General features: G+C 42.8%; 5 protein-coding genes across 8 annotated transcripts in view; 2 read left to right on the forward strand and 3 right to left on the reverse strand.

Annotated features, from left to right (window-relative positions):
• The window catches only part of faap100 (FA core complex associated protein 100), a 53,943-nt gene extending 53,216 nt beyond the window's left edge, over window positions 1-727 (reverse strand). For 3 of the 4 annotated variants that reach the window (XM_058062563.1, XM_058062564.1, XM_058062562.1), the window contains exons 1-2: window positions 519-727; window positions 307-422 (exon numbers count right to left, since the gene is read on the reverse strand). In XM_058062563.1, coding sequence (XP_057918546.1) covers window positions 307-422; window positions 519-674 — 272 coding nt within the window. In that variant the 5' untranslated portion in view covers window positions 675-727. The remainder of the gene's footprint in view (window positions 1-306; window positions 423-518) is intronic. The other variant, XM_058062561.1, reaches the window with a different exon arrangement.
• A 325-nt stretch (window positions 728-1,052) lies between these two features.
• birc5a (baculoviral IAP repeat containing 5a) lies at window positions 1,053-2,519 on the forward strand. Its single transcript, XM_058062517.1, is given in 5 exon segments — window positions 1,053-1,077; window positions 1,080-1,159; window positions 1,671-1,780; window positions 1,896-2,013; window positions 2,121-2,519. Coding segments are annotated over 5 exon segments (426 nt in total). The 3' UTR covers window positions 2,214-2,519.
• Window positions 1,358-6,640, reverse strand: LOC131109944 (uncharacterized protein C16orf52 homolog B-like). The gene is made up of 3 exons (XM_058062515.1): window positions 6,169-6,640; window positions 3,897-4,109; window positions 1,358-2,814 (listed from the first exon to the last, which is right to left on the reverse strand). The coding sequence occupies exons 1-3, from the start codon at window positions 6,272-6,274 to the stop codon at window positions 2,630-2,632; spliced, it is 504 nt and encodes a 167-aa protein (XP_057918498.1). The 5' UTR covers window positions 6,275-6,640; the 3' UTR covers window positions 1,358-2,629.
• A 758-nt stretch (window positions 6,641-7,398) lies between these two features.
• LOC131109943 (cytochrome b-c1 complex subunit 2, mitochondrial) lies at window positions 7,399-11,991 on the reverse strand. The gene is made up of 14 exons (XM_058062514.1): window positions 11,860-11,991; window positions 11,304-11,390; window positions 10,735-10,884; window positions 9,936-10,000; window positions 9,773-9,829; window positions 9,401-9,525; window positions 9,181-9,278; window positions 9,039-9,096; window positions 8,858-8,953; window positions 8,587-8,786; window positions 8,415-8,495; window positions 8,259-8,335; window positions 7,929-8,082; window positions 7,399-7,645 (listed from the first exon to the last, which is right to left on the reverse strand). The coding sequence occupies exons 1-14, from the start codon at window positions 11,890-11,892 to the stop codon at window positions 7,562-7,564; spliced, it is 1,365 nt and encodes a 454-aa protein (XP_057918497.1). The 5' UTR covers window positions 11,893-11,991; the 3' UTR covers window positions 7,399-7,561.
• Window positions 11,992-12,169: 178 nt separating this feature from the next.
• Window positions 12,170-13,166, forward strand: LOC131109663 (NHP2-like protein 1). Its single transcript, XM_058061891.1, has 3 exons — window positions 12,170-12,391; window positions 12,555-12,675; window positions 12,753-13,166. Exons 1-3 carry the CDS (start codon window positions 12,389-12,391, stop codon window positions 13,013-13,015), a joined length of 387 nt encoding a protein of 128 aa, XP_057917874.1. The 5' UTR covers window positions 12,170-12,388; the 3' UTR covers window positions 13,016-13,166.
• Window positions 13,167-13,489: the final 323 nt, after the last annotated feature.

Below are 13,489 nucleotides of genomic sequence, written 5' to 3' on the forward strand. Positions count from 1 at the left end.
TTGTTATTAATAGTAACAACAAAGAAGCTGCCTACACCTTTAGGCACACATGCACAATTTTATTTTACTCTTACAGTAATAATTGTTTTCAATCGGGTATATTTCATGTATTATAAAGCACTTCCTCCCACATTCGTTAATTGGCCACTCCAAATTGTCCATAGATATGAATGTGAGTGTGAATGGTTGTTTGTCTTTATGTGCCCTGTGATTGGCTGGCCACCAGTCCAGGGTGTACCCCGCCTCTCGCCCCAAGACAGCTGGGATAGGCTAGAAAATGAATGAACGAATGAAAAAAGCACTAACCTGCACAAAGATGATAAACAGACACCGTACACTCCCTTCAAACAGGCCACATAAAGGATCTGCTTGTCATCATCCGCAGCCAAGTCACTTACAGGAGCAGGGAATTGGACGACCGCCTACAGAATACAATTTAATCATATCAATTTGACACAAACATAAAAAATATACAATAGTTTATGCACGGACACACAAGCTAGCTACCCAAAACTTGCCTTTAGCTTTCTGTCTTGGGAGTTAAAGACATACACCTCGTCGTCTCCGGTGCAGAGGAACACATCATTCCATAAAGAGGATGCCACCTTCAGAATACACGGATCCGATGAAGTTCCGAACTTTGCCAGCGTCTCAACCACACACCTTCCCTCCATGTCTGTTTGTTTTTTTCCGCATCCGGACAACTTCCGCGCCTCAAATTCTGACCAATAGCAGCTGCACTGAACGGAAGTGGCGTTCATTTGGACAATCCTATCAAACAATTCTTCTTTTACTCTTTCAGGGGATGGAAGCAAGTGAGTATAAAAGAATTTTAAGTTTGAATTTATATATTAAATATAGTTCAGTTGTTCAGCAACAGTTGTTTGTTTCCTCAAAGCAACCACTAGATGTCGTGTGTTGCACAAGCACTTCCGTGTTGCTGAAGCACGAAGAAGAAAATAATCAAATCAAAACATTCACAGGAAGGTTGTTTCATATTTGAAAACGCCTTATTTGGTTGGCGTTTTAAACAATACTTAATTTAACACAAAATGGATCTGTTTGACAATGATGATTTTAAATGTACTTTTGTGAGAATAGGCTGAAAACATTTCAGGGTTGGCCATTTGACGAAGATTGCGCCTGCACACCGGAAAACGTGAGTTTTCGGTTTAAAAAAAAGTCGAATTTAAAAATGAATCTGTTTCTCGGGAAATAAATTAGTTACTGAACCATTTAGTTGTATGTCGACATGGGCGGATGAAGCTTCATGGAGCTTTTGAGGCTTTCCTTCAAATTGTACCGGAACAGGTTTCGGAGCTTTGGTTGCGTCATTGAAAAGGAACATTAGCGACATCTGGTGGAAGAATGAAGTCAAAGCAATCTAATGTCACTAAAATGAGCGAGACACAGGTCGTCGTTACAAATATTACAAATGCACAAACAAACCTGCCAATGCTCTCATTTCAAGCCAACTTTGTTCAATTCCTTGGTGATGATTGGCGCTAAAATATCGAAATAACAAAATACAGGAACTTTTTAAGGAACTTTGAACAGCTAAAATATAATTTCAGTGCCTTACTTGACATTTGAATTGTGAATACATTTCAGTACTATTAAATATGAAGAAAACAACATGAAATGATGTGAATTGGGTCTATGTTTTTCAGATGGCAAAGGCCGGCTTTATTTACACGCCTTCAGACAACAGCCCAGATGCTGCTATGTGCTTCTTCTGCCTCAAAAAGTTGGAGCGCTGGGCACCGGAGGATGACCCACGGTAAGATTAAGGTCACGTTACTGTTTGGACCGCAATATATTGCATTTAGATCACTATGTGTTGATGAATTATAGTAATTATCCCTCACTGATGGGTTTTGTCCTTTTCTTAACAGAAAAGAGCACAAATCCCAGTCGGCCTTGTGTCACTTCATCACTCTGAGAAAGAAAGTAGAAGACCTGACTGTGGAGGAGTTCTTCAAGCTCCGGAAGGCGAGGCACGAGTTCCTCATTGTATGTTGCTTTCATCCATCCCATACCTAGAGCGCCAATATTTACAATATTTACAATATTTACGCCAATGTCACTACGACTGATGCACTGACTTCCTCCAAACGCAGAGAACATCCTGTAATGAAGCCGTCGACAAGTTTAGGGAGGCGGCGAGATTGATGAAAGCAGGAATGCTGAACATGGCCACGGGTGAAGAGTAACGGACATTTGGTGTTGCATACACACATAATTTAAGGTGGACAGCTCCTTAAGGCAGTTAAGACACATTTTGGATATATTAGATCTTTTCATAATAAAAGTAAAATAAATACAAAAAGAAAGGCATGTCACTGAATGAATATATTACAGACTGTATTGTCGTCGGGTCGTGACCTCCATCATCCATCGGGGCTTTGCAATTATTATGAGTTAATAGGGTGAGTGAGAGAGGTTATCTGTCGTTCCTCCTTAAGATGACTGATAATCTGTCAGGGCTCGAGCCAGAGTCTTTTTTTTTCGGTCGATTTCCATCACTCCCACTTCCAAACACGTGGACGCATGTACCTCCTGGTCTACTTTGTTTTCATCTTCTTCCAAATAAGAGCCTCCGCAGGAGTTCCTCTGAGGAGAGTAGGTGTCAGCCGGGTAAGCAAACCTTCCCGGCGAACAGAAGGCCCACGATGGTGAAAAAGATGGACAGAACAAAGAGCACATAGGAGGAGCCCACGCCGGTGTTGTTGGGCAGCTTGTATGGTTCTCCTCCAACCTCACTGACGTAGAAACCCATCGGGAAAATGAGCGCTGCCATACAGAACAGGACCACTGAAGACAACCAGAAGACAAATTGGACAATTGCTTTAGTTGATATCGTATAAAAGATATGAGCAATTGTGTACATCTTCTTAAGAGGCAATACTACACATTGGTACATTGGTACAGTAAACCTCGGATATATCGGATTAAATTGTTCCCACTGGTTTTGTCCGATATAAGCGAAATCCGTTATATGCGTATACCGGAAAATGTCCGTTTTACGCATATATCGGATTTATATCCGGTATATGCGTAAATGGGATTTTATCCGTTATAAAAAGGCACTTCCTTGACTATGTTTCCAATGTACCTGGACGCGCAGGCAACGCTGCAAACGCTGCAAATGACGTCGTATAGCGGCCTGTCACGATTTCGGCGAATCGGAGCGCCACGATGCGGCCATCCGATATATGCGAGGGAAATTTAATGGAAATGCATTGGAACGGGACTGGAGATTTTGTCCGAAATAAGCGAAATCCGTTATAAAAAATCCGATATATGCAATGAATTTTTATTGGAAATGCATTACAGAAAAATCGGTTCTTTTTTTTATCTGTCCGTTGTGAGCGAATTTCCGATATATCCAAGTCCGATATATCCGAGGTTTACTGTACTTCCAACTAGTACAGCTAAGTACGGCAGTACACATTTACGATCCACCGACTAGCTAGCGACACAAGTGAGCATCAGTATAATTGTGTTATGGGAGCTTCATAGTGTGGGGCTGCATGACTGCTACAGTCACTGAGGAGCTGCGGTTCAGTCAGGGAAACATAAATTCCAACTTTCTGAAAGTCACATACAAAATCTCAAGATAAAATTACACTTGTATTACCCAATATAGTAGACAGAATAGGAATATAGAAGCCATTGAAGAAATGTCACAGGAAGTGACGCTTTTTATTCAGTTTTGAGTGCACCATAAAGGTTTGAATAGGATTTATATAATCAAATTGAATCAGCTGCCCACGGCCGAAGGTGAAATAGATGAAAAATGGAGTAACTATTTTGAAGCAAGCAATATTATGGATTCATGTCTCATCCCAGATGTGTATTTACAGTCAGTGAGAAGCACGGAATAAGACACTCACACCCCGTGAAAGCGATCCAGCGGGCGTATCGGATGACCTCGTGGCGCCAGTGGGACATGACCAGCAGGCAGCAGGCGACGGTCAGTGAGAGGACACCCAGGATGATGAAGAAGAGCGCGGCGACCCACTCCGGGGGCATTTGAGGGGGGATGCAGGTCCGATCTCGGCCATGAATGGTCTGACACTGTCGGACCAGACCGAAGGTCAGAGAGCCTGGACACAGAAGAAGTGTTATCATCCACCTTGTGATGATAAAACTGGGGGTTCGATACTTGGGATGGAACCCACGATCTTCAAGCCAATGTATTTTTGTATGTATAGTACGAATATTGTCATAATTATTCATTCGTTTTCTACCGCTTTTTCCTCACGAGGGTCGCAAGACAAACAACCATTCACACTCACATTCATACCTATGGACAATTTGGAGTGGCCAATTAACCTAGCATGTTTTTGGAATGTGGGAGGAAACCGGAGTACCCGGAGAAAACCCACGCATGCACGGGGAGAACATGCAAACTCCACACAGAGATGGCCGAGGGCGGGGACCGAACCCTGGTCTCCTAGCTGTGAGGTCTGCGCACTAACCACCAGACCGCCGTGCCGCCTGTGTCATAATTAGAGATGTGTCTAATTATCGGTAATGATAATTAATAATAAAATCTTTCTTTTCATTCATGTTGTCCTTTCTTCCACATACATTATACTTAAATGGCTGGTGGCCAACACGATTGACATCATGGACCATCACAAAGTGGTTTCATCCCCCCAGGTGAAAGGCTTCCCCCTCCCAGGAGGCCTCATTAAAAGTCCTCTGTTACAAACAATATACTTCCTTCCCTCACGTAATTACATGCAGCTAATTAAACAAGGACAAAGGGGCTTTTAAAGAGGCACTTATTTCACACCACTGTTCACTACGCCAAGCACATAATGACTTTGCCAGCAAACTCGTCAAATGAATTTGGCGGTTAAATGATGCCACAAATACAACCTGTCACATGATTATAGGTGTGCTTTGCATGAATGACACGTTAAAGATATTCAGTGTGATTACTGCTGCTACAAAAAAAAAAAAACACGATAAATACTTTAATTTAACATTTGAATGGGGTTGTTAGCCAACCTTTAACTCGTGTTAGACCTTTGAAGGCATCCAAGAACAAATTCAGTGTTTCATATCTTTGTAGTGAGCAAATAACGGAGCTGGAACCAAATGACACGTTACAAGCAATAACACACAATCAGAAAAATAATCATTATTGTAATATATGTAATATATACAGTATAGTCATCCCTCACTACATGCGCTCCGAACATAGCTGAAAAATAACTTTAAAAAATAATTTATTCCTAAATTATGTCATGTTGTGGTTTACTAGGGCCTATTATTATGCATATTTAACGGTCACGGTTCAAAATTTGCAAATGTGTAATGTGTCCTGATTGGCTAAGGAACCATTGCAGTGTGACTCTGAAGTGCTGTTTGATCCCCGACAACAACCACAATGTAAACAAAACGTCCTTCGCCATCAAAGGCACCTGCGGTTGCAGCCATAAGGTACAAAGGGAAGTAATGGAAGGAAGAGGAAAATATAGACATTTTAACAAGGATACAAAAACGCTACAGTACAGCAGAATGGCGGAACTATATATGAGTCACCTAATAATTTCTTGTGTATTTGTAAAATACCTATCCCCCCTGTACACGATAACACTATACAGTATAAGCCATTAGGACCACCAACTTATAGTCAATGTACGTTGTAGCCAATGTAGTGTTCTACATTAGCCACTAGGTGTCAGTAACTGTTGACAATTGTAAACAATTGAGGGATTGCTGTACTATAATACATCTACAACAGGTGTTTGATGCATTAACCCACTGATTAATTTCCTGGTTCGATTAGAAATGGTATTTAAACAATCGGATTCATGAGACCAAGATGAACCCTAAAAACTGATCAACTTTCCCTTTAAGGCAAGTGGCTGAGCTTAGAAGTGGCTGTCACATAAAATAGCGCCACCTACTGGTTGCAACAGATAAATACATAAAGGCTGTAAGGGTGTGCTTTTATGTGAAACTGTCCCAAAAGCTGAATATCTTAACTTTTTGTGAGTTAGTGTATCCCTTCATATTGACAGGTGTACCTAATAGAGTTAAACAAATGACTTTGAACATTCCATACGCTAAAATCAAGTCTCGATGCATCAAAAACGTGCATTGACTAAAAGTAAGGGGTGAAAACTTTAGCAGCATGAAGTACCGTACCGGCGGACTCTCCGGTGCTGATCCAGTCTGGGTTGGCGATGCTGGCGATGGCGAAGACTTGTGCAGCGAGGAAAAGACATCCTGATATCACGGTCAGTTTATCCATGTCACTGAGCACGACTGGTGTGTCGGTCGTGAACGAACGGGTCGAAAGAACTAGTTCTTTTTTGTGAACGGAATGAACGAGGTCACCGCCCCTAAAATACCCGTTCAGTCCGTTCAGTTGCAAATGCTTTTTTCTGATTGGCTGGAGAGTCAGTTCACGGTTCCTTTTGCAAGGGGCGGGACTATCTGCTTGCTTGCCTGTCTTAGCCTATCGTCGCGCCTCGCTCTGTGAGTGGGTGGAGTTATCTGACTGAAAGACAGAGACCCAGAGATTGACTGACACTCGTCGGCAGTCCATTCACGACCGTCAGTTGAGTCGGAACGAACGTGAACGGACTGACTCAACACGGCTGACCGGGTCTATGCACAGGGGGAGATCACATGCTAACGACCAATTGACCGAAATGAACGGATCTTTTTACTGAATGAACCGGAATGAACGGTTTTGCCCACCACTACTGAGCACGACACCGGCACTGAGGAGGTGGTTTGTATGTCTCTGGCCCGCCTCTTGAGACATTTAAAAGTCCCAGAATGTCCTCTGGATCATTCGCATGGTCTTACGTCCAAGAGAGGTATATCCATTATTGGGCCAAAGAGGACGGCATCACCGCCCTGATGTCACGGAACGCCATCCCGGGAACTTTCCCGGAGCTGTTTCTCAAAAGATGCGTGAATTAGTGACTGGATTAACTGATATAATCAACCAAAATATGAAAGCAGATTCGTATAGTCCGCTTTTATGGAAGAAAACTGTCGATGCTTCGGATACACGAAAAAAACGACAACAAAAATGCACAATCACATCAACTTCTTTCATGGCGTCTGCTTAAAATGCATCCGAGCGACACGAATTTATAGTTTTTGCTGGAAAATAACCCTCTAATGTTACGTCTTCACAAAAACAAACTCAAATCCGGCAAGCTTGCTTTAAATTCTTACCGTCTGTCACCGTCAAGTCTCGCGAGATGACACGGGAACACTACCCCTGCCATTTCAGGTATCGTTCGATCTCGTTGGTCAGCGCCACAGTGGAACTGAAAACACGTCAGTATATTATAATACCATTAAAAATACTAATAAAATGCGCAAATTAATAAAATAACACACATGGCAAAGCAGTCAGACCAGACAGATAGAATTTAATCATTTTATATTAGCTATACATGAAAATGTATGTGAATGTACAGTGAATACACTATGTCTCATACACACAGCATATACATTGGTTTTTTTTGTTGCAGAGGAGAAAACAGGAGGAGGAGCCATAAAGAGGAGGAGGAGGTCTTCAGATCTCATCTATGAAAGGCGTTTTGATGAGGTTGCCGTTGGATGCCATTGTCTTCTTGCCAGACACAAATTTCTTGGCAGCCTGCAAAGAAATGTTTTAATAGCTCTCTTTGTGCAAGATTATCGACATATGCCCTCATTCGGTTTTATCTCGTGGATGAAACCACAGCTAGAATGTAGTTATGCCACCTAGTGGAGAAGTTGAGAGATTAATTACTAATAGCACTTGTAATATGCTGTAATAAACACACAAAATATGCAAATATAGCTGTGTTCTAATCAACATACGTATGTTAAAGAGCCATCCATTTTCTATTCTCTTAATAAAATGTGGCTGCTGCTGCAGGAGTAAACGAGAATCTTACGTTGGCCACGTCAGCGAGGGAGACATTGTCAATGTTTTTGGCGAATTCTTCAAGGGAGTGGTATGAGCCGCTAGCCAAAGCCTGAGAACCCATGGCCTCCAGCAGACCTTCCGAAGTCTCCAGAGACATCATGGTGTGAGCCTTCAGTGATGTCCTGCATCATAAAAAAGCCAAAGTTTTAAAGAAAACACACATTATTTAACATTGGCATGTTTTAAAAATAACAAAAACATAATTTATGACATGACTGAGGAAAGCATCACCATGAATTAGTTTTCTTATTCTGACGGATGATGAGCATCATTATGAATCTAATGAAAAGGTTCTTACTTGGCCCGGGTGAGGTCAGCGGCTGTGACTCCACCATCAGAGACAGCTTTCACCTCGGCAAGAGCAGCCTTGATGGCCTACGAGGATGCAAAACGTACCAGTAACATCACCCAGTTATGAATTTGAACAAAACTGTATCACAGCAATGACACTCACATCACCGGCAGCTCCTGCTTGGGCAATGGTGTAGACGCCAAACAGGCCCGAATCAGAGTAGCTAACATTGAAAGCACTCACCTGTACAAAAAAAAAATTGGTTCTGTTGTATGATTTAACATATAAACTCAGTGCCTACTTTTACACCCGCTCGTGTAAGATGACTACTCACATCAAAGGGGTCAGTAGTTGCCTTGGCAACACCCTGCACCAGTTTGCTCGTGGCATTGGAGCCCCTCTTGACGTGGGGACCAGCTCCCAGCAGATGCTGCAGAACACTAAAAGCCACCGCCTCGCCGCTGCCCGACGCAGCAGCCTGGCTCACCACCGCCGAGTGGACCAGATTACCGGAGCTCTGCACACGGATCTCGCCTGGTAAACAGTCAACATGCTGGAATCGCCCTTGGAGAGTTATGAATGCTAATATAGAGACTCGCGCTTACCTCCACGATACTGGGCTTTGGCTCCTGATGTACCGGCGCCGCTACGAATGTTGAGGAATTGCTCTCCGACTTGCTTCAGAACAGCGTGATCCACGCCTGGAGGACAAGTGAGATAGTTTGCAATGTCATATTCTTCTCTAAATCCTGGAGTACTGCAAAGCTACAAGAACGCCGTCCTTACCGAGACCAACAAGAGCCATTCTTGCGCTTGTGAAATTATTCTGGACAAACTGGTGCAGCTAGTATAATATAAAAAAGGTAAAATAATGCGTTGAAACGGTTTGGAAAGCGTTGGTGGTGAAGAATAGAACCACAATACTCACATGTTCAGACTGGATGTTGCCAACCATGTAGTCAGGACAGTACAGGGAGTTGCAAAGAGCGTTCTTGTAGGCGGCTTCATGCAGACTTTCAACCACACCTGATGGACAGGAAGTACAATGCATTCATTGCTCAGTATCATTAACAATGTTCATTATCGCAGTGGTATACACGGTTCAAAAGATGCTGGGTTTCACGTAGCAAGAACGTGGACCCACCCACCTATCTGAGTACTCTGCCCTGCCTGCGCCTTGTCCATCTTCACTCTGGGCGTGAGATCGGACACCTCCCACGGTCGGAACTCTGGTGCCGTTGTCACGTTGATCAAATACTCCATCACTGTGTCGCTGAGGAACAATGACAAGAACAAACGTTAGTTTTGGACCTTCTTGTGTCGATACTAGGGCTGTAACTGCTGCCACCGCGGTTCCTCAAGCTACAGCGTCGACCGAGGGTCAAACAGGATGTGTGCACGTTAATCGTGAGTCAAAAAAAACAGTGCAGTTAAAGGAAAATTTCGTTAAAACGTCATCTTTGACTGCCCTAATAGATACAACTACACACAGTATAGTGACGACAGCGGTATGGACTCACATGTCATCTCTCAGGCAGTCAACAGTGTAGACCATGTTCTCTCTGGATGACACCACACTGCGGAGGCACAAATGGTTACACGTTAGGTTAACGATACGGGGGCGAGAAAGAGAGATAGAGACTTTTAAAACAGTGGTTTGTTCCACGGTCAGAGATCACTGACCTCAGGTTGCCCCCAACTGCTTCAATACCACGGCATATCTTGAAAGCTGAAGCTCCTTTGGTGGTCTAGAAAAGTACTTAAGATCAGCTTTGGTGGAAGACGTTACACATCTTCAAATCTAAACTTGTTAGAGTAATGACAGAACCTGCTATCTGCATTCACGGCATGGCTCGTTTGCTTGTCCCGTCACTTTTTTTCTGCTGTTTTACTGCAATTTATCTGACTTATAGCGGACTAGTTCAAGTCTCATTTGGTCATGAATTACATATTCAAGTATTACTGCAATTTCTATGACTTTGTGGTCGACTTGCAGTCTTTTTTTGAGTCATCCTGATTATTTTGTACAAGGTTGCCACTGTACTTAATTCCTTGCATGAGGGATGATCGCATTGTTTAAATGACATGTTCTAGCAATTGCTATGACTTTGTGGAATAATTCAAGTCATGTTGGAGTCGTTCTGATTGTATATTTTGTGCAAGATTGGAGCTATCATTAATTTTCATAAGAAGAGAGCATTAATTAATAATGAAAAGTCTTTATTATGCACATAAATATTGTTAAATGTGAGCAAGCGTGCAGTGGGTTTGACTTTTGGAGCATTTTGAATATTTGTACTTTATTTGTATGACAAATTGGGTCAGTTTTTACCCCTCCTTCATCGCCCAACCATCCTGTCCTGTCACCCATTGTCTCACTGCCTATTATGTTGCATATGTATGGACGGATAATTGCACAATTTCACTTGTAATTCTGTATAAGTGACAAGAATAAAGAGCCATCTCATCGTCGGGATCATACCAGGTTGGAGGCCAGTCGGAGGACGTGAGTGACCCCTTGGTTTTCCGGTGTCTCATAACGACAGCCAGCCTTAACGAACACACCAATCTTGGAAGCAGGAGAGTAGTTCTCAAGCGAAGCTATCACCAGTCCACTTGGCAGCCTGGTCACCTGGAAGGGAACATAAATGGAGGCTTTCATCATCACTTAGACAGAAAACAGACAATGCATACAGAATGAGGTGATTCTAAAAAGATAAACAAATCAGCAGCTTGAAGGGGGGCCATTATGCTCATTTTCCACCCTTTGTATTGAGTTGTGGTCTCCTATAGAGCAGCTATACATGATAACCCGAACAGAAAGCTTTCTATATCAGTATAATAGGTCCCCTTTAATAATCAGACACGAAATGACGTGTTCACACGGCTGTTCCCATCACTCTCCAACATACATGGACATCCTGGAAGGAGCGGGCAGCCCCAGGAGAGAGCTTAAGCCCAGCCAGGGGGTCTACTAGAGACCGGCCTGATCTGGCAGCTCCATGGAAGCGTCTCTGTGGAAAAGAAACACAACGTCAACAACCCACTGACCTGCACATCCTGCGGCTGAAACTTAACGTGTTCAGCAGCCCTGGTGGTCTCCACCTTATGGGCAGCCTTAGCCGCATAAAGCCTCGTCTGGGAAAACAGGAAATGGGAAGGTGGATAATACAACTTGGCTAGTACTCAACAAAACAACACAATCACATTATTAAAGACATAGTGTGATGTACTATGGTTTTATAGCACAATAATATCCATGTTGTTATATTTCAAATATTCCACACATGGTATGATCGATTAAATGAAGACTTACAAACACGAAGCAGTTACCTTACACTACTGATGTTATGTAATGTTACTTCATGCCTGTAGTGAATTTAGTTCGAAGTATTATACACTATACTGACTTTACTGAGCATTTATGACATAAAGTAAACGCAAAAAATAGATTCACATTCCATTCCACCGTTCAGCACCTAACACACAGCTTGCAGGGCACATTAATTCAACTGTTTGTCAAGCACGCAGACGACGTGAATCATACGGTGACATGCGAACAACTACCCCGATTAAAATTTGAGGGTTGGTTAACTGTAAATCTTACCGATAATTGACTGAGTCCCCGAATCCCCTTCATGTCCCCTCTCCTTCGGTCAGGACGCCAAAGCAATATGGCCGGCGTCAAAGTGTCCTACCCAGCATGCAAAGCGCGCACTCTTTGCCGGAAATACGTCCCTTCTTTAACGCATGCGTCCTCTCTCGTGCCATGGAGGAAAAAGCGTATTTTGTTTTTCAAAATATTTTTTGTGAGGCCAATTTAGACACGTATATGATATATATATATCATTATATATAAAACGCAAAATGTAAAACAAAAACAGTGAAATATATAAATAGTGAAGTCGAGCTACTTCCGAGCGCACTGGTAATTTCAAATGCGCATGCGCGGCTTTCACACGTGAAGCAAACGTTTGAGCTAGCTGCACGGCTGTGAACATTTGTGGAGTCCGTAACGCTGCAAAATAAACATTTATTTTGCTTTTTCTCGCCTCTATACCACAAAACAGGGAAATAGTCCTCCGTGAAGCATTTCGCCGAGAGGGCCGGAATACAAAACGACTTTTGTCCCCACAATGGTGAGAGTTTTTGGCAGACTTAGCAAAACAAGCTAACAGATGGGCTAACTTTTAAGCTAGCAGTAGTCATACCGGGCTTTGGATGTTTGACGTTAGTCTTTTATTGTATATAGTCTTTTATTCCACTCAGTTTAGCCTTGTTAACGGTGTTTATTGTGTGCAGACTGAAGCCCCAGTGAACCCAAAGGCCTATCCGCTGGCCGACGCCACGCTGACCAAAACCATCCTCGACTTGGTGCAGCAAGCCTCCAACTACAAACAGCTAAGGAAGGGGGCTAATGAAGGTGAGCTTGAGCCGATCGTATTTTAAATGTATCTTGGTTAATCACGCCATACTAACGATATGCTGTTTCTCACCCAGCCACGAAGACCCTGAACAGAGGCATAGCTGAATTTATCGTCATGGCTGCTGACGCCGAACCACTGGAGATCATTCTCCATCTCCCATTGCTCTGCGAGGACAAGAACGTCCCGTATGTCTTTGTGCGCTCCAAGCAGGCCCTGGGTCGTGCTTGTGGGGTGTCCCGTCCCGTCATCGCTACCTCGGTCACCATAAAGGAGGGGTCGCAGCTCAAACCACAGATCCAGACGGTTCAGATGTCTATCGAAAGACTACTTGTGTAATTGTTGACGCAAACATGAGAAATTCCATGATCCACTTGTATGCTTATGTTTGAAGCATGCTTGACACTTTTTTTTTTTTAATGTAGGACTGCTTACACATCGGTGTATTTGTCATGTCATAGCCTGATTCATAATAAAAACTTAAAATGTTGTGCATGTTTTTTTATCAGTACTGGAAGTGAATGAAGTCTTAAATGTTCATAAATACTGATTATCTTAACTTGCTCTTTTTGGCCGGTTACTGTGAGTTAATTTACAAAAAAATGTAAATGAATCACTAGCCCAATATTGAGACACTTCATGTGTTTGTCATGTAGGTCAACAACATAACATCAAAACTAATGAACTTCAACGTCTACGTAAATTGCACCCGTTTCGTGTAAAGTCACTCATTTTATATACCGCTTGTCGTCACTAGGGTTGCGGGGCGTTTCAATATTTCCTTACAAAAGCTGCTGCTCTTGAACGCAACAG

The sequence above is a fragment of the Doryrhamphus excisus genome, chromosome 22 (genome assembly GCF_030265055.1).
Source record: "Doryrhamphus excisus isolate RoL2022-K1 chromosome 22, RoL_Dexc_1.0, whole genome shotgun sequence".
NCBI lineage: Eukaryota > Metazoa > Chordata > Actinopteri > Syngnathiformes > Syngnathidae > Doryrhamphus > Doryrhamphus excisus.

Coding starts and splice junctions, on each gene's coding strand:
- LOC131109663 (XM_058061891.1), top strand. Junction 12,676..12,752: donor AAGGAAGGGGGCTAATGAAG/GTGAGCTTGAGC, acceptor TTTCTCACCCAG/CCACGAAGACCCTGAACAGA.
- LOC131109944 (XM_058062515.1), bottom strand. CDS start 6,274: ATGGATAAACTGACCGTGATATCAGGATGTCTTTTCCTCGCTGCACAA. Junction 4,110..6,168: donor CAGCACCGGAGAGTCCGCCG/GTACGGTACTTC, acceptor TTCTGTGTCCAG/GCTCTCTGACCTTCGGTCTG. Junction 2,815..3,896: donor CTGGATCGCTTTCACGGGGT/GTGAGTGTCTTA, acceptor GGTTGTCTTCAG/TGGTCCTGTTCTGTATGGCA.
- LOC131109943 (XM_058062514.1), bottom strand. CDS start 11,892: ATGAAGGGGATTCGGGGACTCAGTCAATTATCG. Junction 9,830..9,935: donor GCAGTTGGGGGCAACCTGAG/GTCAGTGATCTC, acceptor GTGCCTCCGCAG/TGTGGTGTCATCCAGAGAGA. Junction 7,646..7,928: donor CCCTCGCTGACGTGGCCAAC/GTAAGATTCTCG, acceptor ATTTCTTTGCAG/GCTGCCAAGAAATTTGTGTC.